The sequence below is a fragment of the Ranitomeya imitator genome, chromosome 3 (assembly GCF_032444005.1).
Source record: "Ranitomeya imitator isolate aRanImi1 chromosome 3, aRanImi1.pri, whole genome shotgun sequence".
In the NCBI taxonomy this organism is placed as follows: domain Eukaryota; kingdom Metazoa; phylum Chordata; class Amphibia; order Anura; family Dendrobatidae; genus Ranitomeya; species Ranitomeya imitator.
Genome location: NC_091284.1, coordinates 631,600,430 through 631,621,905, shown reverse-complemented (window position 1 = coordinate 631,621,905; position 21,476 = coordinate 631,600,430). Strand labels below are relative to the sequence as shown.

Here is a 21,476-nt window from a genome sequence, read left to right as displayed (position 1 = left end):
GATTGGAGCACGGGGGGTGTGATTGGAGCACGGGGGGAGCGGGCAGGAGGACGGGGGAGCGGAGCACAGGACGGAGGGGAGCGGACCACAGATCGGGGGTCTGGGGGGGCGATCGGTGGGGTGGGGGCACATTAGTGTTTCCAGCCATGGCCGATGATATTGCAGCATCGGCCATGGCTGGATTGTAATATTTCACCATTTTTTTAGGTGAAATATTACAAATCGCTCTGATTGGCAGTTTCACTTTCAACAGCCAATCAGAGCGATTGTAGCCCCTGGGCTAAACTACCACTCCCCCTGTCTCTGCAGATCGGGTGAAATGGGAGTTAACCCTTTCACCCGATCTGCAGGGACGCGATCTTTCCATGACGCATATGCTGCATCATGGGTCGGAATGGCACCGACTTTCATGACGCAGCGTATGCGTCAAAGGTCGGGAAGGGGTTAAAATCAAAAATATTTCCCAGTAACGTACATTCCTTAATCAAGAGTCTGCAAAAACACTAGTGCATGCCCTCATCATTTCCCACCTCAACCACTGCAACCTCCAGCTCTCTGGCCTCCCTTGTAACACTGTCGCACCCCTCCAATCTATCTTAAACTCTGCTGCCTGACTAATCCACCTATTCCCCTGCTATTCTTTGGCCTCTCCTCTTTGTCAATCCCTTCCCTGGCTCCCCATTGCCCAGAGAGTCCTGTTCAAAACCCTAACCATGGAATATAAAGCCATCCACAACCTGACTCCTCCATACATCTGTGACCTAGTCTACCAGTATTTACTTGAACGCAACCTCTGATTGTCACAAGATCTCCTTTTCTAGTCCCCTTTTAGCTCCTTTTCTCACAATCGCATACAAGACTTCCCATGCATCCCCCCTACTGTGAAACTCTACCCCAACATATTACACTTGCACCTCACCGTAGAAACCTTCAAAAGGAACCTGAAGACCTACCTTTTTAAACAAACCTGTTACTGCAACCTGCAATGACCCTTGATCCACTATAGTGCTGCTTGACAACTTCTACCTTCACCTACTGTATTTTCACCCATCCCTTGCAGACTGTGAGCCCTCTCTGGCAGGATCCTCTTTCCAGTACCAGTCGTTGACTTGCATTATTAAAGATTATCGTACTTGTTTTTTATTATGTATACCTCTTTCCATGTAAAACTCTATGGAATAAATGGCGCTATCATATTGTATCAAGGAGACCACGCTACAGTCAGAGTGAGAGCGCTTTGCAGACCCAGCTCCTGCACTTTTCTCACTGTGGCTGCCACATACAAGTAGACTGCGCGTACACTGTGGAAACTCCGCTTCCCCGCACTCATACTTGGGAATCTTGTGCTCTGGATGTGGTGTATGGATCTATGCATTTGGTAAAACACACTATGTACTGCATGAAGTCAGCAAAAAGGAATAATTAAGAAAGACGACCTACCAGCCGTCTTGACATCTGTGTATTAGTAAAAAAATATATTCCTTATCAATAACCATTGGTGAATAATCCCCCTTTTTAGACCTCATGCTTTGCTTTTCGTCTGTTATTGCCACTTGAAAGTTCTGAGCAACTTGTCAGTTGGGTGTTGCTATTGCTCTTGTCAAAAGAGAGTCAAGCACTGGCTGATCTGATTAGATTTTGTCAGACTGTGCAGGGACACATCCCTAATTGGTAACTTTCAGTTGTCACATGAAATGCAAGTTGTGTCTTCAGAAAGTAAGAGGACTAGAACTCTAGGGCCACCTATTGCTACTTCCAATAGGTGGCACTAGAGTTCTTGTCGTCTTCTGCCCTGAAGAGGCATTTTGCATATTTAGTTTTACAGAAGAGTATTGCATGGCTTATAAGCCTTCTCACATTGGCATGCCAGGCATGTCACTTTCCACAAAGAACAATGTCACCCCTTAGATTCCATTTGGAATGGAGAATTCCAGAGCACTCTAGGACTGTTACAGAAACTTACAAAATTAAAGGAATTTACCTCTGTCAGGAGAGCTGATAGATCCTCTTTAATTAAAAGTAAGGCGTGGAAGGGGTTCTATAAATTGTAATTACATTTTCAAAATACCGTAAATAAAAGTAAACAATATTGAATTGTTCAGATCCACTGTGTACAATGTGGTGGAAGGATATTTTCATGTTTCCCAGGTACTGTTTAGTAAGACCCCATCCTGTGCAGCCATACTATGATGACCTCAGGCAGTGGAGTATTCGCTGTCCTTCTACAAGCACCAATTGATAAACTTAGGTGTTTATGTTGTATTCTAGTTAATATTGCAAATTTTGAAGCCAAAACTACATCTTGTTTTCTATAAATAAATCCTAATAATCTGTACATTAATATTGTGATTAGAATGCTGGATAAAATGGAAGACAAAGCTTTTTCTGGCAGCTGTGGTTGTGGCTGGATTTCTAAGCTGCAGAGACTTGGATTCGGTGTAAAACTCCTCTGGAAGTTCCCCAGTTTAACACTTGTGTCATTTTATATCCTGCTATATAGGTTTCCATTTGCATTTATTGCTATGATTCAGTTCAGAGTAGCTCATAATCGTGAACATTATATAACAAATATTTTACGGCCTGAAACATTGACAATACCGAAATAGCCAATGAGTAGATTACTGTTCCGTTTTATGGAAATTAACGTTTTATTTATCAGTAGGTACGGTTCCATAAAAAGCACCTTCCGGGGATTTATTGCTCTCATAATAATGGCTTAATCTTTAGGATGAGTTTAAATAGGAGTTGTTTACCCTAACGCAGCCTTTTCTTATCTTCAGACCAAGACGTTTGGAGGAGGCGGGAATGCTGGAAGCAATCTCAATGCTGCTGCTGGAGGGAGTCGTAATAGGGAAGCGTTCCAGAAAGAGAAGATTATCAGAAGTGACGGTAGATCAGAAGGAGTGTATCGTGAGCTGGTAAGCATTACATAAATGAAAAAAAACAAATATTAGTCCTCTTATCCTCTGTGTTCCTTATTATTGCACAGTTTTCTGCTAAGTTTCTTTATAGGGATTGAGCATAGTTCTGGGCACTTATACTGGCAGCGAGAAGCTGTTTGCGTAAGCATTTGTTACATGTATATAGCTTGGCTTACACTTCTTACCCGTATAAAAATGCTCTTGTATCTGCAGAGATGCATCTTAATTTGTATTTAAATTGAAAACTTTAAAATAAAATAATCTGTTCTGTTTAATACCAGTAAATGAAGTCCAAAGGTGTTGAGATTCAGTCATGAGCTGGAAATGATTATATTTGGGGTATTTGTAGCCAAATGTTTGCTGATTTCGTTTTTGTGTTGTATACTTTATAATGACAAGTAAATGAATATGGTAATGGTTATGTTTCATCTAGATACTCTTTAGTAATTCAATTTACACTACTCTTGTAAACTGCTTGCTATTGTAATAGATAGAAGCTGAATGTGAAGGCTTTCTAAATGTTCCCTCTATGAATTTACACATGACCTGTATTTCTTGCTCGAGATATGAACGCTTCTTAATTGTGTACAGTGATTGGCTGCAGCTGTCACATGCTTCTGTGTCTGGGTGCCATCACTGCAGCAGGAAGTAGGAGACCGGCTGGGGACAGGAGTATGAGCATTTTTAACCACCAGACAGCCCTTTTACAGCAAAAGGCACCTTGTACAGTTTAGTATTTTGGAGAAGATGCAATGATTTGGTACATTCAGTTATCTATGATTTAGTTCAGTGAGCCTATTCACCATGTAGCCCGTTACCCGGGAGATAAAAGGTCCTGGTTAGTACAATATACAGCATTCCCTTGAGAAAGTGATATCCAAACATGCGAAACGCACATCGGGGTCTTGCCATCTGTTTTTCTTGACAGTCTGAGTCTATTCACATAATTCACATACTCTTCCCAACCATATATTTTTGTCCACTGAGAAAGTTATGCAATAATTGGTTGGTGTTGTGTCGCTCTTACCTATGAATACATTTTATGTAACTTGCTTGATTTGTTGTGGTTTTGATGTACCCATGGCTGTCTTTCGTTTGTTTTTTTTTTTTTACACACTTAATATGAAAAAAACTGTTATTCTTAAAGAAATTTGCTAATTAAAAAATCCCCATTTAAACCTTTCTACTCTACATTCTCCTGTTTCTACATGATTGCTTGGAGTTGTTTCTTTTTGTTTGTGATTTATTGCACCAACTTTGCTGCCATGTTTCACATGTAATATGCAACTGGGTTTTCTGTTTCTGGCATATGAGTTGTGTAGAGTTCATCCAGTTGGCATATGTGAGTTGTGTAAGTCAGAAATAAATTTATTAGTCCATGGACAAGTGGTAGACTCTGAAACAGGCTTTCGCACACTCCATGGTAAGGCTAGGTTCACATTGCGTTATTGCAGCCCATATAACACATGCGTTAAACGGGCTGCGTTAACACAAGTGCCGAAATTTGATTGCGCTAGCGCAGATAGAGCTAGCAGATGCTCTATCTGCGCTAGCGGTAACGGACCCAGAAACGCTGCAGCCCGCGTCCGAGGGTCCGTCACTCAATGACGGCACATCGCTAGCGTCCGACATAGGGCTTAATGGCGGCATTAACGGATTGCGTTACACCGCGTTATGCTACGGTGTAACGCAGTCCGTCTAACGGACTGCCTATAACACAATCTGAACCTAGCCTAAGTGTCACACTGATGAATGGTGTCCTTTCGTATCCCCCTTCTGTAACATACTTTGCACCTTTTCTGCAACTTTCCTCTCTTTGTAGTTGAAGGGACTTCACCGGGGAAATATTGCCCTGGTACAATACGGGCACTTTGAGTTCCAAAAGTACTGGGGCCTGCTCCTACCTACTAAATAATAGGGTCTTGATCACTACCTCCTGGAACTGAAGGAAAGTCCAATATGGCCTGAACATTGTACTAGCACAAGAGATATACATTGCCATCTCTACATTGTGCATGGTCAGCTTCCTGTACCACACCTTGGCTTTTCCCATGGCAATGTACGTCTGGTGGACTTGATCAGAGAGATCAACTCCCCCATGTTTTTGTTGTACCCCAGGATACAGACTAGTTTGGTGACCTGAGTAGAGGAACCTTGTACAGAGGTGAGAGTGCTGCCATCACCATGCATGGTGGTCAAGAAAACGACATCCCTCTTTCCTTGTATTTGATCACCAGTATGTTGTCACTACATTCTGTTCTCATCCTTTCTGAGGAACTGCTCAATTAGCGTTTGGGTGCACCAAATCCCACACCATTTTCCCACTCACTCTCAGGACAAGGGGGGCATTTAGGGGGTTGAATCCGGCTGTCCTTCCCTTCATAAACCCTAAACCTATGGGTGCACGTTCACACAGTTTGTGGAACTTAGTTCACCTTAACCCTCTTACTGGGCAGGTGTTGCCAGAATTTGAGCCTTCCCTTGAAATGTATTAGGGACTCATCCACGCAGATGTCCCTTTGGGGAACATACACCTCAGCAGACGTGTTGCTGATGTGCTCAATGAACAGCCAGACTTTGAAAAGTTGGTCAAAGTTGGAGTCATCTCTGGGAGAATATTGTGCATTATCACTTTAATGCAAAAAATTGTGGATGGCCTCAAAGCATGTATGGGGCATAGCCATGCAGAACAGTGGAGTATTATACAAAGCGTCAACACTCCAATACTGCCGGGTTTCTGGCTTCTTCACTATCGCCATGTGAAGAATGAGGCCCCCAAACCAGCTCGCAAATGATGAAGTGGTGTTTTGGGCTAAAAATTGTTGTGTGTACAAATTTGTCTGTGACACCATGAGATTTACAAAATCCTCAAAGAAAAAGACTTTGAAAAAGTCAATTTATGTGAAGCCACTAGTGTTAAATTGGGCTAGTGATTGCACCACAAAATGAAGAATTTGTGGCTCATAATTTTCAGGAGGTGAGGTCCATATGGACTCAGTAACCGTAGGCGCTGGTTCATTTTGTGTCTTGGGGTGTCTCTGTGGCGGATTGGTATCACTAGAGGAAGAATAATTGAAGGTGGGACCGTCTCCCTCACTTTCAGTTACGGAGGCAAGGAATACGTAGGCATCCTCCACTCTGAATTCTGGGTTTGGGACGAGCTAAACCTTTATTTAGAAAAGAAAAAAAAGGCAAAGAATTTAGAAATAAAAAGAATATAAAAATTTGGAAAAATATAAAACAAACTACCGTATATACTCATGTATATAAGTCGAGATGTTCAGCACATTTTCTTGTGCTGAAAACGCCCCCCCTCAGCTTATACACGAGTCATTGTCCAGAAAGATAGCCGGGAAGGGGGAGCGGCAGAGCAGAGGCAGGAACTGGCAGCTGTGAAATCATACTCCCCCTCCTCGCGCCGTCGCTGAATGTCTCTGCATCTCCATTGTCCCAGCGACGGCAGCTCTCCTCTCCTGTACTGAGCGGTCACGTGGTACCGCTCATTAAGGTAATGAATATGCACGTGTCTCCACTCCCATAGGTGTGGCGCACATATTCATTACCTTAATGAGCTGTACCACGTGACCGCTCAGCACAGGAGAGGAGAGCTGCCGGGACAACGGAGATGCAGGGACCTGTAGCGACCGCTCGAGGAGGGTGAGTGTGACGGGGGAAGCCCAGCCATTCATACAAGGACAGGGGGAGCCCAGCCATGCATACAAGGACAGGGGAGGAAGGGGGGACCCCATCCATGGATACACGGACAAGGGAGGATTGGGGAGCCCAGCCGTGCATAAAAGGACTGGGGAGTACGGGGGAGCCCAGCCATCCATACAAGGACAGGGGGAGCCCCGCCATACATATAAGGATGGGGAGGACGGGGGGAGCCCAGCCATGCATACAAGCATGGGGGAGCCCAGCCATGTATACAAGGATGGGAAGGGGGGAGCGACACAGGACAGGGATGAGGGGACAATGCATACCCGGCTTATACTCGAGTCAATAAGCTTACCCAGTTTTCTGAGGCAAAATTAGGCACCTCGGCTTATACTCGGGTTGGCTTATACTCGAGTATATATGGTACTTACTAAGCGGATATCCGTAAAAGAAAAATTACTGTGCGCCCGCAACGATCTGACATTTAACCATGGCTGTATTCAATAGAAAAAAACTGTAGTTGGTGCTAATTACTGCAGTATATTTTTACTTTTCCTAATTTAGTCCTATCAACTAAATAAATTTTTTTTTTTGTTCTTTTTTCACACCAAAAACAACTGGAGGCCGATCAGTGCTGGTAATCACTCGACGGCTATAGGATATATACACTCACAGATTACTGCGGTATAATGTCCCCAATCTAGTCCTATGGTGTATACTATCTGACACTCACCCTAACTAAATTCAGTAAAAAATACTGTAGTGGATGCTGATTACTACACTACATTTTTACTGGCCCTAATCTAGTCCTATCAACTAATGTAAATTATTTGATTTGAATTTTTTTTCACAGAGGAAAAAAGAAAAACAACCAGAGGCCGATTAGTGATGTGCGTCATCAACTAGCGCTCTACAACTGTAGGACGCATGCATGGATGTGACAAAAAGACAGGGAAAAAAAAGTCCTTGCCAAAAGCGAGCACGGGTGCCATCAGTGATGTATGTCTGATCAGCGCCTCGGCGGTTGAAGGATGTACGCACTGAGGTGGTGCTAAGTGGGGAGAGCGAAAATATAGACACGGACAAAAAAATGGCCTGGAAAACAGCAAGCACGGGTGCCAATCAGTGATTCACGTCAATGATCAGCACTCGGTGGCTGCTGCACAAGCAAAATGAAACCTGCCAAAAATTGAGTACTGATTAACTCTTAGCGGCAGAAAGGGTGGATTAGACAGGGGGTTAGGAATAGGGTGAGATGGTGAAAATGGGGGCTTGGGGTGGATTAGGAATGATCAGGAATTGGTCAAGGAAGGATCAGGAATATCTTTCTTCAACAGTGGCAGCAATTCCAGCAGTGATGGCACAGGCACAGCAGTGATGGCACGACAAGGCGCAGCACTGGGCGACAGAGCAGCAGTAGGACCGTTCTGCACAAACCTAGAATGAAGAAGTGCAGGGCGGTCATACAGAGGTCAGACGCCTCTGAGCACTCTGATTCGTGTGATCGATGTCATCGTCCTATCGCACCAATCAGAGCTGGGCCTGGTGACACTACCATATCAGTCCATTGAGTCTGACAAAGATATGGAATAATAGGTTGGTGTTGTGCTGCTCTTGCCTACAAATACATTTTATGTAAATGTCACTTGACTTGTGGTTTTTGATTCGGCCGCTCTGTGGAATGGAGAATAAAGATCATTTTCTCCCCACTGCATTTGGCTGCGTGCAGGCGCCGGACAGCATAATAATGCTGTTAGCCAGGTTAACAGCATTATTCCTGGTCACAGGTTCCCCTTAAACCATTCCATGCTGCATTCTCCTGTTCATGCATCATATGCTAACCTAATGCACTCTACACAACTCTCATAAGCCAACCTCATGTACTCTACATAACTTACAAATTCCAAGCTAATGTACTCTACACAACTCACAGATGCCAACCTGATGCATTCTACACAACTCTCGTAAGCCAACCTAATGCACTCTACACTACTCGCATATGCCAACCTAATGCATTCTACTCAACTCGCGTATGCCAACCTAATGCACTCTATACAACTCTCGTAAGCCAACCTGATGTACTCTACATAACTTACAAATGCCAACCTAATGCACTCTACACAACTCGCGTATGCCAACCTAATGCACTCTACACAACTCTCGTAAGCCAACCTGATGTACTCCACATAAGTTACAAATGCCAACCTAATGCACTCTACGCAACTCTCGTAAGCAAACCTGATGTACTCTACACAACTCTCAAATGCCAACCTAATGCACTCTATACAACTCTTGTAAGCCAACCTGATGCACTCTACACTACTCGCGTATGCCAACCTGATGCATTCTACACAACTTACGTATGCCACCACATTGAAGGATTCATAATACCAGGAAAACACTAGACCGATTCCAGTATAGGGTCACTTGTGGAAGATTTACAACTGTTTAGGCTCTCCAAATACAACATAACACCACCATTCGATCAAAGTGCATTCCATACGTCACTCCTTTCTTTTTCAAGTCCTGCCGTGTGCTAAAACAGTTCCTCCTCTCCACTGATGGAATGTTGGCATAATCAGGAGAACTTGCACAACAAATTTTGTGGTTCATTTTCTACTCTTACCATTATGAAAATAAAAAAAATTGGGCTAAAAGAACATTTTTGTGGAAAAAATTAGATTTTTTTTTAATTTTCATGGCTTAACGTAATAAATTTCTGTGAAGCACCTGAATGTTCATGGTGCTCACCACACATCTAGGTAAATTCCTTCAGAGGTCTAGTTTCCAAAATGGGGTCATTTGTGGGAGGTTTCCACTGTTTAGGCACATCAGGGGCTCTCCAAACGCGCAATGGAGTCGTCTCTCGATTCCAGTCTTACTCGACTAAAAGTATTTGTTTAGACAAGCTCTTACTGAACTGATTTGTTACATTGTTTCTGTGACTATGTTCACACATTGCGTTTTTGCTGCATTTTTTAATGCAAATTTTAAGCTGTGTTTTACAGTATCATCAGAAGATTTCAGAAATCTCATGCACACATATTGTTATTTTTTTCTTGACTGAATTGGAAAACTGCTGCGCTTTTGCACACTGCAGGATGTCACCTTTTTCAGTGTTTTGCATAGTTTTTTACCCATAGAAAACAATGAGTAAGTGTAAGAACGCAGGTATCAGGTTTTGCTTCGTTATTGGTGCAAAAACCTTAGGAAGTTGCATATTTTTTTTGTTGGGGGGGGGGGGCACTAAACTTTATCAGCATGCACAAGAGACAACAAACTGCAGCAAAAAGTGCAGCAAATCCTGTGAGCATAGCCAAATTGTTAAAGTAAGTTTGCTAGCTGGACAAGACTTAGCTACTCTAGATTCCAACTATTTTAAAGCCGTAACCAAAAATAGTTCACTGGTTATCGTGCGCCTTTTATTCCATATAGTTTTTCTACACTCTGCTTTTGGACACCTCCTGCATCTGTGCTAATGTGGGGGGGCAGAGACAGGGCCGTAGTCATGACCGAGGCCAGCTGTGTAGTCGTGCCCTGGTCTCCCATCACATGAAAACAGTACTCATTGCTCTACATACCTGTGGCTTCACTTCCGGCATCGTCAAGGACTCCTTTGCGTTTCTGTAGGCTCCCTCTAGACGAGTTTGCAGAAATCGAGACACAGTCCATTTCAACTTCAAATGAACAACTTTACTGGTTTCCTTACACAGCACATCCATAATGATTACAGCATCATCAACAAATTCCATTAAGCACACTTCTTCCTCTTCCCTGTACTCCTTTCTTTGTCATACGGCACATGCCCGGGTTGGACCATATCATACGGTTTAATAGGCTCATCCCTGTCCAAACTTACTTTGCTTGGGGTTCTCTGAGCCGTTTCGCACCGTATCTAAGGGCATCTGCCCATGCTGTAAGTTGCCACATGTGAGCGACCTGCCTGTCTGTACTGCCGTGATTGGGCTCCAACTTAGAACATTACGTGATCACTGCTTCTATAGCTCTACAGCCCGTCTAGATGGTTCGGGTACCCTGGCCGACAGACTCCTAGAGGAAGTCCTCCCTCCCTTAACTGCAGCTGACCCCTCCTAAAGTAAACTATGTGCAGTGTATGAACTACCTAGAATCCATCAGCACTCCATCTTGTGGACTACCTGGGTACTGCACTTTCCCTATGTCAGAACTATTATACATAGCAAGACAAGTATGTACCTTTATACAAATATAGACAAAGGAAATTTAACACTAAAGACGGGAGTGGAGTTTTTTTCCTCATCATGCCACACTTCCAAGGGTTAAGCTTCCTTATGTGTGTCCAGTTCTTTGTTTGTTTTGTTTCTAGACTTTTATGTCACTTTGTGATATTTTTCTCTTATATGGCTGTCTCTCAGTCAATAGATAATGATAGAAAGTCGTCTGATTTTTTTTAAATACTTGTATTGCCTTTACTCATCATTGATTATTCTATTGCTGAATATTGTGAAATTTATATAATTTTAATTGTATTTTTTAGTTTGTCATTACAGTATGTGTGTATGCGAAACTTCTGTTCTCGACTAATTGCACACATATACCGTACATTTGATTTTCTTTTTTTGATAGCAGTAAATTACATCCTCTAATTGTACACTGTTTTTAGGTCTCTATTATCATGTAACTACTCTAGCACCGTGACTATTTATTTTGCATTTTCACATTAAAAATAAAAAGTAAAATATAGATGTGATTTTTCTAGAAGTACAGTATAAAGCTTTGAAGGAGATATAAGGACATCTAGAATTGTTTCCTTTTTTATTGGGGTCAACTTTTTGAATACAAGAGTTTCTGAAAGAGTAATTAATTTCAATTCATCTTTTTTTTTCTTTGAGCTCATTCTTATAAATGCAGCTAGTTTGGTGTTTTTCAAAGTGGCTTGTGATTCATTCCAATGATTTTCTGTCTTTAGTATATTCCACAAATAGGAAATTGGCTTGTGTCTGATTGCTGGGATCGCCACCTGACAGTATAATATTAGGGCTGTGGAGCCCAATAAAAGTTTTTTTCCTTTTTCCCAAACACAATTCTTTTGGCATCCTTTGTGTGTATTACAGCTTAAAGTGGTGTTCCCATTTAGAAAATGTGATACCTGTCACTGCCATGCATTTTAAATAAATGCAGGTCCTAAATCGAGACCCTCACCAGTTTAGAAAGCAGGGCTAAGTCTGGAATGGAGAAGTGGTTGTGCATGCAAGGTCTGAAAACTCTGAACAAGCTGGTACTTGCATCTATCAGACATTTATGGAATATCCTATTACTCTCCCATAAATGTCCCAGTTGGGAACAGCCCTTTAAGTTAAGTGGCACAGCCCCTTTCTCCTTGATTATAGAATCCCAAGTATTACAAAGTGGTGGTATATTGTTGCATGTAGTTCCTTTTTTTGCTAAAGTGGTTATCTGGACATAGGTATTTAATGATCGATCAACACAATAGATTATTGATGGCAGGTCGGTGTGGGTCCGACTGCTGGCCCAATCTGATGATTTTTATTCCAGCGGCAGCCAGATGTAAACACTTTAGAGGGAGCTGTTGAGCACTTTGTACACAAAAGAACAGGAGCTCCGCTGCAGTAGTCGGCAACAGCCGCTACACTTTGAATTGGGCTGCGTTCAGCATTCAAAGTATTTTCATCTATCTGGCTATGAAGCAAAAAGGAGCTAATTGTTTGGGGCTCCGGCTGTAAGGACCCCCCACTTATATGCTATCGATGACCTATTTTGTATCTGGGTCATTAAATACCTATGCCTGAACAAATTCTTTAATGCTGAATGATTATGAATCTTAGAAGAAATTCATGTCAAATAGATACCTGCACAGGACAGTTTTTCAGGTCCGTGATATTCTTAGATGCTAGACGTCTAATCATAAGCACAATCATGATGTTTTATGATGTGTGCCAATAGACCTGTCATACAAATTTTATTTCAGACAGCCCTTCAAAATAATAATTTGTCTTTATAAGGTGCACAGTAATAATGATGTGATGTGTACCAGCTTATATGGCCATTATTTTGTTACAGTAAGTGAAATGTAAGTCTTGATCTGTACCTCAGGAGCGAAGCATTATTTTTGAGAACAGCAGCTGAATTGTAAGCGCTCCACGACAATGGTGATATTGTTTCGATTAGACCTGCTAACAAAACACCATGTCTTGCTTAGCCTGTACATTTCTGGAATAGATTTTCTATTCTAATTATCTTTGATTTTTTTTTGTTTTTAGTCATTTGATCCCAGTACCTTTTTACGATGGAAGATATGATTTGTCACTCAGTAATGTAATTGCATTTGAAAATTGCTCTAGTCCTAAGCAACTAATTATTGTGAGAAAAACAGCGCTGAAGACTGAAAGATCAATATAAGATCTCCTCTTTAATGTGCAAATTGTTAGAGCGACAGTAAATCTTTCTAGCTTTTTTAAGCCCTGCACTGTGTTTTTTTTTAATGTCATTTCATGTTTTTAATAAAAAGACTACATTTCTCTGCAGATGTTCCATGTACGTCGTTTGAATGCTCCTTTTGCTGTTTCTTTCAAAGTCTTCTGTTTTATCAGAGAATGATCATATTAAATAAATTAACTTGTTTGGGGGGATTTTGTGTTTTGATTCTTTGCATTGCTTTATTTAAATGCTTTGGGAAATCACCAGGGTGAATAGGTTTAGAGTATTGAAAGTATCGTGCTGGAATACAGAACGTGGCCTAACTTGTTCCTTATGTATTTTCATTTTAATAAAGGTTGATGAAAAGGCCCTGAGACACATCACAGAGATGGGCTTCAGCAAAGATGCAGCCAGGCAGGCACTCATGGACTTCAGCAACAATTTGGAGGCAGCTCTAAATTTCCTTCTTGCTGGCAGCAAACCAAAGCCTGTTCAAGGACCCCCACCGCGAGGTATACATCATGTATCAGAATGAATGGCTGATGTCTACAAGTTGGAGCTTTATCTGATCATGTAACTTGGATTCTAGCTTTGTCATATTGTCATTGTGTTTCATCAATTAACTCAGTGTCCATTCTAACCACAATTACATGTTTTTTTTTCATTTGTAGTCATATTTGATGACTAGGGTCATAATTTATAAGTTACAAGTAAAAAATAAATGCATTCTAAAGTAATATACTGTATTTTGAAGATTATCTACTATATAATTGTCTAAGGGTCACTTCCGTCAGTCAGTCATGGATATTCATTGGTCGCTGCCTCTGTCTATCATGGAAATCCAAGTCGCTGATTGGTCGCTGCAAAACAGCCACGGCCAATCAGCGACGGGCACAATCTGGCGGCAACATGGCCGCTCCTTCCTCCCTGCAGTCAGTGCCCCCTCCATACTCCCCTCCGGTCACCGCTCACACAGGGTTAATGGCAGCGTTAACCGACCGCGTTATGCCGCGGTGTAACGCACTCGGTTAACGCTGCTATTAACCCTGTGTGACCAACGTTTTACTATTGATGCTGCCTATGCGGCATCAATAGTAAAACGATCTAATGATTAAAAAAAAAAAAAAAAATCGTTATATACTCACCGTCCGTCGGCCCCTCGGATCCACAACAGGCTTTTCCCGCTCGCGACGCTCCGGTAACCGGTCCATGCCGTCATCCTCTCCTCTCGCGAGACCGCAATACACTCTTCAGACCGGAGCGCGCGTGGACTCAGCGTCGGTAACCGCTGCGCTTGGATCCGGGGCTCCAGAAGGTGAGTATATAACTATTTTTTATTTTAATTCTTTTTTTAACAGGGTTATGATGCCCACATTGCTATATACTACGTGGGCTGGGCAATATACTACATGGGCTGTGCAATATACTACATGGGCTGTGCTTTATACTACGTGGGCTGAGCAATATACTACGTGACTGGGCAATATACTACGTGGCTGGGCAATATACTACGTTACTGGGCAATATACTGCATTACTGGGCAATATACTACGTGACTGGGCAATATACTACGTTACTGGGCAATATACTACGTGACTGGGCAATATACTAGGTTACTGGGCAATATACTAGGTTACTGGGCAATATACTAGGTTACTGGGCAATATACTAGGTTACTGGGCAATATACTAGGTTACTGGGCAATATACTACGTGGCTGGGCAATATACTACGTAGCTGGGCAATATACTACATTGCTGGGCAATATACTACGTGGCTGGGCAATATACTACGTGGCTGGACAATATACTACGTGACTGGGCAATATACTACCTCACTGGGCAATATACTACGTACTGTAGCTGGGCAATATACTACATGGCTGGGCAATATACTACGTGACTGGGCAATATACTACGTGGCTGTGCTATATACTACGTGGACATGCATATTCTAGAATACCCGATGCGTTAGAATCGGGCCACCATCTGATAAGACATAACGCGTTTCCATTATTCCATTTACTTCTTTAGTGGTCTTTAGTGGTCCACATTTGCGCTCACTAAAGCTGTATTGTGTTTTTCTTGTGTAGTAGTGCTCAAAACTAAACAATATTACATGTGCAGTCTCATTATTAAATTGTAGAAAACTTGGCACTCAGGTAAATGTAAGCAGATACCGTATTTTTCTGACCATAAGACACACTTTTTTCCTCCAAATTTGAGAGGAAAGTGTGGGTGCGTCTTATGGTAGGGATGTAACATGGGGAAGGGGGCAGCAGCGAGTGGGATTGCACTGGGAGGCAGGAGGCAGAAGGCAGAAAAATGTCTCTGCCAGGATTCAGGAATCAGGGCTGGGGAAACCACTTGGTCTCGATGATTAAGTGCAGTGAATATTCATTAGCTGCTTCCCCACCCACCTGTCAGCTGAGTGGTGAGTCAAGCAACAAATGAATACTCCTTCACAGGGACACACATGGTTTCCCCAGCACTGGATTCCTGCAGCAGCTGGGGAGATCTGGTGGAGAAGGCAGCAGCAGGGGCCAGAGGGGACAAGATCGCCGCATACCTGCCTGCCAGGGCTGTGCTGGATGCTGAGTGCTCCAGCACAAGGACCTGTGTGATGTCATGAAGAGGGCGGGCTGGAGCATCACATGGAAGCACAGAGCCCTCCCTCCTCTGATGTCATCACAGGTCCTGCAGACACCACACTACAATCTGCAAGCTTACTCCTGTGCTGTGGAGAAGCAACAAGAGGGAAAGCTCTGTGGTGTCATGGGATGGGATGCTCCAGCTTTTAACTCACCACAGTGTGGCTGGCTGCCACAATTAAAAGGTTAGTCACAACACACAAATAAAGCACTCTGCCACTTCTGTGGTGATCTATAACTCCAAGCATGCCATAGGTTCTGCAGGACATGCTGGGAGTTATAGTTCTCCCAATGGGATCTCAAAGCAGCACTCCAGTGTTATTTTTCAGTGCTGGAGTGGTGCTTTAAATGTAAGCCCTTTGCCCCCATTCTTATACTCACGCTCCAGCATCTTCATACAGTACTTTACAGACACCACACTGGTCCCGCAGCTCCATCTTCTACCCGCAGCTAACATACTATAACATACTATTATATATAATAACAACACATATAATAGTATGTTTATGCTATTAAATATTTTGCCACCTTTTTTGCTTCAAATATTTGTTTCCCTATTTTCCACCTCTAAAACCTGGGTGCGTCTTATAGTCTGGTGCGTCTTATAGTCCGAAAAATACGGTAATTTTATTGTGTGCATCAATCAAAAAATAAAAAAGACGTTTCGTTCCTACAATGACATTCATCAGTTTAACAGATTGCAGGGTTAGAGGCAGAAATGAATGCTCAGGATCAGCAGCACACTGCTGCAGCATGTTCTGCTGATCCTGAGCATTCTTTTCTGCCAGTAACCTTGTGCATACAACAATCTGTCTGACTGATGAAGGTTATTGTAGTACCGAAACGTCATCTTTATTCTTGGATTGTCTGCACAAATAACATTATCTGCTTGCAACATTTACCTGAGTACCAAGTTTTGTACAAGATTGTACTGAGTACTGCAGTGCTCAGGCGCCGGGAAAGGTCAGAAAGGCCCAGCACCTGCGCACTGCAGTACTTTACTCCGCCCTCAACAGGGCAGACAAAGTACGCCTGCGCAGGAGCGCCAATGCCGAGGAGCGATGAAGAAGCAGGAGGGCGGCATCGTAAGAAGATGGGAGGCGCTGGACCCAGACTTGCGTCAGTCATCGGACCGGACCGCCTCTCCGGGTTAGTATAATATAACTTATTTTTCTTCACTTGCAGGTCAGACCGGGGACTTATCTACAGCATTATTGAATGCTGTAGATAAGCCCTGAAAGGCAGTGGCCGCATCTTCTGCCCCTTTCACACATCAGTTTTTTGCCATCGACTGATCCGTTTTTTCGCCGGATCCGACCAGCGGATCTGGCTAATTGGATCCTAAAAAAAAATCGAAACTGAATCCGTTGCCGGATGCCATCATTTGACAGATCCGGCGCCCATAGGCTTCCATTCGAGCAAACGACGTATGGCGATGGATTCTTCGCTGTCCGTTTTTTCGATGTACACAAAAAACGTTACTTTGTTCGTTGTCTCCAGCCGCCGGACAAACAAATTTCGACGGATCCAGCGAACGATGGGTGAAACGTGAGGCCATCTGTTTCAATCTGTTGCTAATACAAGTCTATGAGAAAAAAACTTCGACAGATTGCGACTGATGGAAAAAACCTGATGTCTGAAAGTGACCTTATAGCGGCAAAATCTGCTGACAGGGGCCTTTAATGATAAGATATCATTGTAGTGTGAACTTCTTCCGTTTTCCATAAATTTTGCCAGAAAGCCAAATATCCCTAACATTTTGTGAGTAGTGTAATGCTAATAACTTTGTAGGAAAAGTGTCATATGTAGGTGCTCCATATGGCTGAACTGAAATTATTTAGCTATTTAGGATAACTGTCGACGTTAGCAGCTGAAATTCTAAAGCTTTAGAGTACATTTTACTTTTCCTGCTTACTTGCGTTATTCTTGATATGACTGTGAAGGGTATTTTTTTTCCTTGTTAATCGATTATAATACACTGGATTTGATATTATCTTTATATAGTTGCAAGATATTACAAAGTGTTGTAAATTGATTTTGGTTTAGAATTTAGTATTTCACTATGCAATCTGAAGAGTACACTTCTAGTGTTCTTAAAAGGAGACTGTCGGCCCCGAAAACCACTAATTAGACCACTTCTACGTGTATCTAGGGGACTGCAGTATAGATTTTAATGGTTTACTTGCCGGAAAAAAAATTCCTATGCAAATGAGAAAGCTTCGATGCACCATTAAGGTGGCCAAGGACTCAGTGCATCCTTACTCCCCCTCAATTATATCTTAATTGCTAGCGCTCTGCTTAACTGACAACTAAATCAGCGGCACTGCATGGACTTTGCAGCCATGCCAAGAAAGTGTCATTGTCGGCTCTCAACACTGGCTCTAGTCTGCATTTTGTAGGCAGGAGCCATGACACCATGTGAGCTCTGGTCCTGCATTGTCCATGCTGAGCTGCTGATTGAGTTCTGTCAATCAAGACATGATAAAGTTTTTAGCATACAAATTGAGGAGGTGTAACAGTCACACCAAAGGAGTGCCCCCGAAACCCCCTCATTTGCATAAGAAATTGTGAGGGTTTTTTCTGGCAACTAAATGATTAAAATCTTTATTTGAGGTATGATTTTTTATATGGGCTACGTCCCTTTAACCTTGGAGGTTGGTAATATACAGTATACATCTGAAAACCCATTGCAACTGCAGGGATCAGAGAGAAATGTAGCATCAGCCACAGCAGCTCCCTCTGTCACCGCCTCAGTAACCCGGAGATATGATTTTAGGGTGTTAATATCTTTCTATAACAGTTGATGATTTCATAAAAGCTTTTAGGCCTGCCATGGCTTCACTCTTAGGGTACCGTCACACATAACGATATCGTTAACGATATCGTTGCTTTTTGTGACGTAGCAACGATATCGTTAACTAAATCGTTATGTGTGACAGCGACCAACGATCAGGCCCCTGATGGGAGATCGTTGGTCGCTGGGGAAAGTCAAGCACTTTATTTCGTCACTGGATCTCCCGCTGACATCGCTGAATCGGCGTGTGTGACGCCGATTCAGTGATGTCGTCACTGGTAACCAGGGTAAACATCGGGTTACTAAGTGCAGGGCCGCGCTTAGTAACCCAATGTTTACCCTGGTTACCGTTGTAAATGTAAAAAAACAAACACTACATACTTACATTCCCGGTGTCTGATCATGTCCCCAGCCGTCAGCTTCCCGCACTGACTGGTGAGCGCCGGCCAGCCGTAAAGCAAAGCACAGTGGTGACGTCACCGCTGTACTTTACGGCCGGCGCTCAGTCAGTGCTGGAAGCTGAAGGCGAGGGACCTGACCAGACACTGGGAATGTAAGTATGTAGTGTTTGCGGTAATAGGAAGAAAAGAGACGGCACTCACCGATCATCCAGTATAGGTAACTTTATTAAAGTGCGGTTAAAACATCTTCACGGCGGGGAGTGCTAGATAAGGAGAGCTGCAAGCATGCTTGCCGCTCTCCTTATCTAGCACCCCCGGCCGTGAAGATGTTTTAACCGCACTTTAATAAAGTTACCTGTCCTGGATGATCGGTGAGTGCCGACTCTTTTCTTCCTATTACCGCATCGTCTGTCTACTGCTTCAGCCAAGGCACCCGTGATCAGAGGTCTGGACTTCCATTGCAGGTGAGCGGTTCACACTATTCATGAGAGCTGTGGTGCCGTCCACTGTGTTTCTACATGTTTTGGTAAGTATTGTAGCATGGCTAAAGGGTGTGTAGTCGATGGGAGGTATGTGCCACATAAGTGCCTTGTTACTGTATGGTAGCCCAGGGGTATTTCTGTCTTGCACATAACCATGTAAATATATGTGTTTCAGGACCTGTGGTAATGTCAGACCACATGGCTAATCATGTGATGAGTTACTGGGTGTGGTTAGCTCTATTTAAGACTGGCTAATCCTTTACACAGCAGATATGTGTGGAGGTGAAACCCTCCTGAGTGTGTTACGGCTTCAGGACTGAGCCGGAAGAACTGGACACTTGTTTTTCTTTGCCTGAACCAAAGGCTATTTTGTTTTCTGTTGTTTTGCCACATGGTTTATGAAGCAATAAACCCAGTGAACTTTAAAGGAACACGTCTCCTGAGTGTCAGCCGTCGCAGCTGAGTGAGTGGAACCCCTACAATTGGTGGTAGACATGCGAGCAGCGTTCCCAGCGGAGACGTGAGTTTATTTTTGAATGTCCTGGGTCAAGGCTGTTGCAAGCCAGCAAGCATTGCCGGAGAAAATGGAGGACTTGCTGAAACACTTGGTCCAGCAGGAGCAAAGGCAGCAAGAGACCAACAGGCTGTTGATGCAGCAGATACAACAGAGCCAGCAGGAGCAACGGCAGCAGATGCAGCAAAACCAGCAGGAGCAACGGCAGCAGATGCAGCAGAGCCAGCAGGAGCATCAGCAGCAGATGCAGCTTCTGGCAACCGCCATCCAGGGCAAGGCGAGCGCCCCAACCCCAGGTTTGGCTGATGACACCCACGTCCGGAAGACGGTAAGACGCGCATTGCAGAAAATGACTCCCGGGGATGATGTTGAGGCCTTCCTGACGGTGTTTGAGAGGGTCGCTGAGAGGGAAAAACTTCCGCCAGAGCAGTGGGCAGAGGTACTTGCGCCATACCTGACAGGAGAACCCCAGAAGGCGTACTATGATTTGACCTTGCAGGATGCCAAAGAGTATCACAAATTGAAAGCCGAGATTCTCGCACGTTTGGGGGTGACACTGACTGTCAGGGCACAGCGAGTTCACTCCTGGGGCTATCACCGGGACAAACCACCTCGTTCCCAAATGTTTGATCTGTTGCACCTGGTCCAGAAATGGCTGCAGCCAGAATCCTCTGCGCCTGCACAGATGGTAGAACGGGTGATGATGGATCGGTTTGTCCATTCCCTCCCGAGGCCTATACAGTCTTGGGTTGCCCAGGGTGATCCCCAGAATGCCGACGAGCTGATCGGACTGGTTGAGAGATACCAAGGGTTGGAAAGCTCCTTCGGGAGGCAGCCCATGCCGTACTGGGGGTCCCAGAAGGCAGCTGAGTCCCAAAAAGGGGTGGTGCGTCCAAGGTCACAAAGGGCGGGGGAGGTGGTGCCCAAGGTCCCCACGGGTGATATTATTTGTTGGAGGTGCCACAAGCCAGGACATATAGCTGCCCGTTGTTCCCAAACCACTGAGCAGATGGACTGCAGCATGGGACGCCGTTGTTCATAATATGCGTATCCAGCCTGTAGTGTGAACTCTCCATCTAACGAGGGACCTCAAGCGTGTCCTGTAAAGGTTAACGGTCGAGCAGTAACGGCACTGTTAGACTCGGGGAGCCTAGTGACCCTGGTGAGGGCCACTTTTCCTCTCCACCTGCTCCCAGGAAAGAAGGTCGGAGTGCGGTGCATACATGGTGATGCAAAGGACTACCCTATGGCCAGGGTGGACATTGAAACGGCATGTGGCACTGAGTCCCACATAGTCGGCGTAGTTCAGGACTTGTTGCACCCTATAATTATTGGCCGGGATTTCTGTTTGTTTTGGGATTTGTGGGGAAAAGGTTCGGAGCTCCCTGGCAGGGAACCAGTGAACCCTGGAAGGGTATCGCCACACCCAGAGGCAGACAGCTTTCCTTTTTGTGTTCTGGTTGGGGATGAGGAGGAAGTATCCCCTACATCTGACATTTTGGAGTTAGAAGTTACCGGTGAAAATTTTGGGACTGCCCAACATAGGGACCCCACTCTGAGGGAAGCCTTTAATAATGTCACAGTTATCGACGGGGTGGTACAGGAGCCGGGGGCAGACACAAGATTTCCCCGTTTTCTGTT

The 21,476-nt window shown here is 43.9% G+C and overlaps 1 protein-coding gene across 1 annotated transcript in view; it reads left to right on the top strand.

Annotated features, from left to right (window-relative positions):
• Nucleotides 1-21,476, top strand: part of TDRD3 (tudor domain containing 3) — a 517,375-nt gene that overhangs the window by 392,741 nt on the left and 103,158 nt on the right. Inside the window, exons 8-9 of the mRNA XM_069758172.1 lie at nt 2,781-2,918; nt 13,351-13,507. Of these exons, the coding sequence (XP_069614273.1) occupies nt 2,781-2,918; nt 13,351-13,507 (295 nt within the window). The remainder of the gene's footprint in view (nt 1-2,780; nt 2,919-13,350; nt 13,508-21,476) is intronic.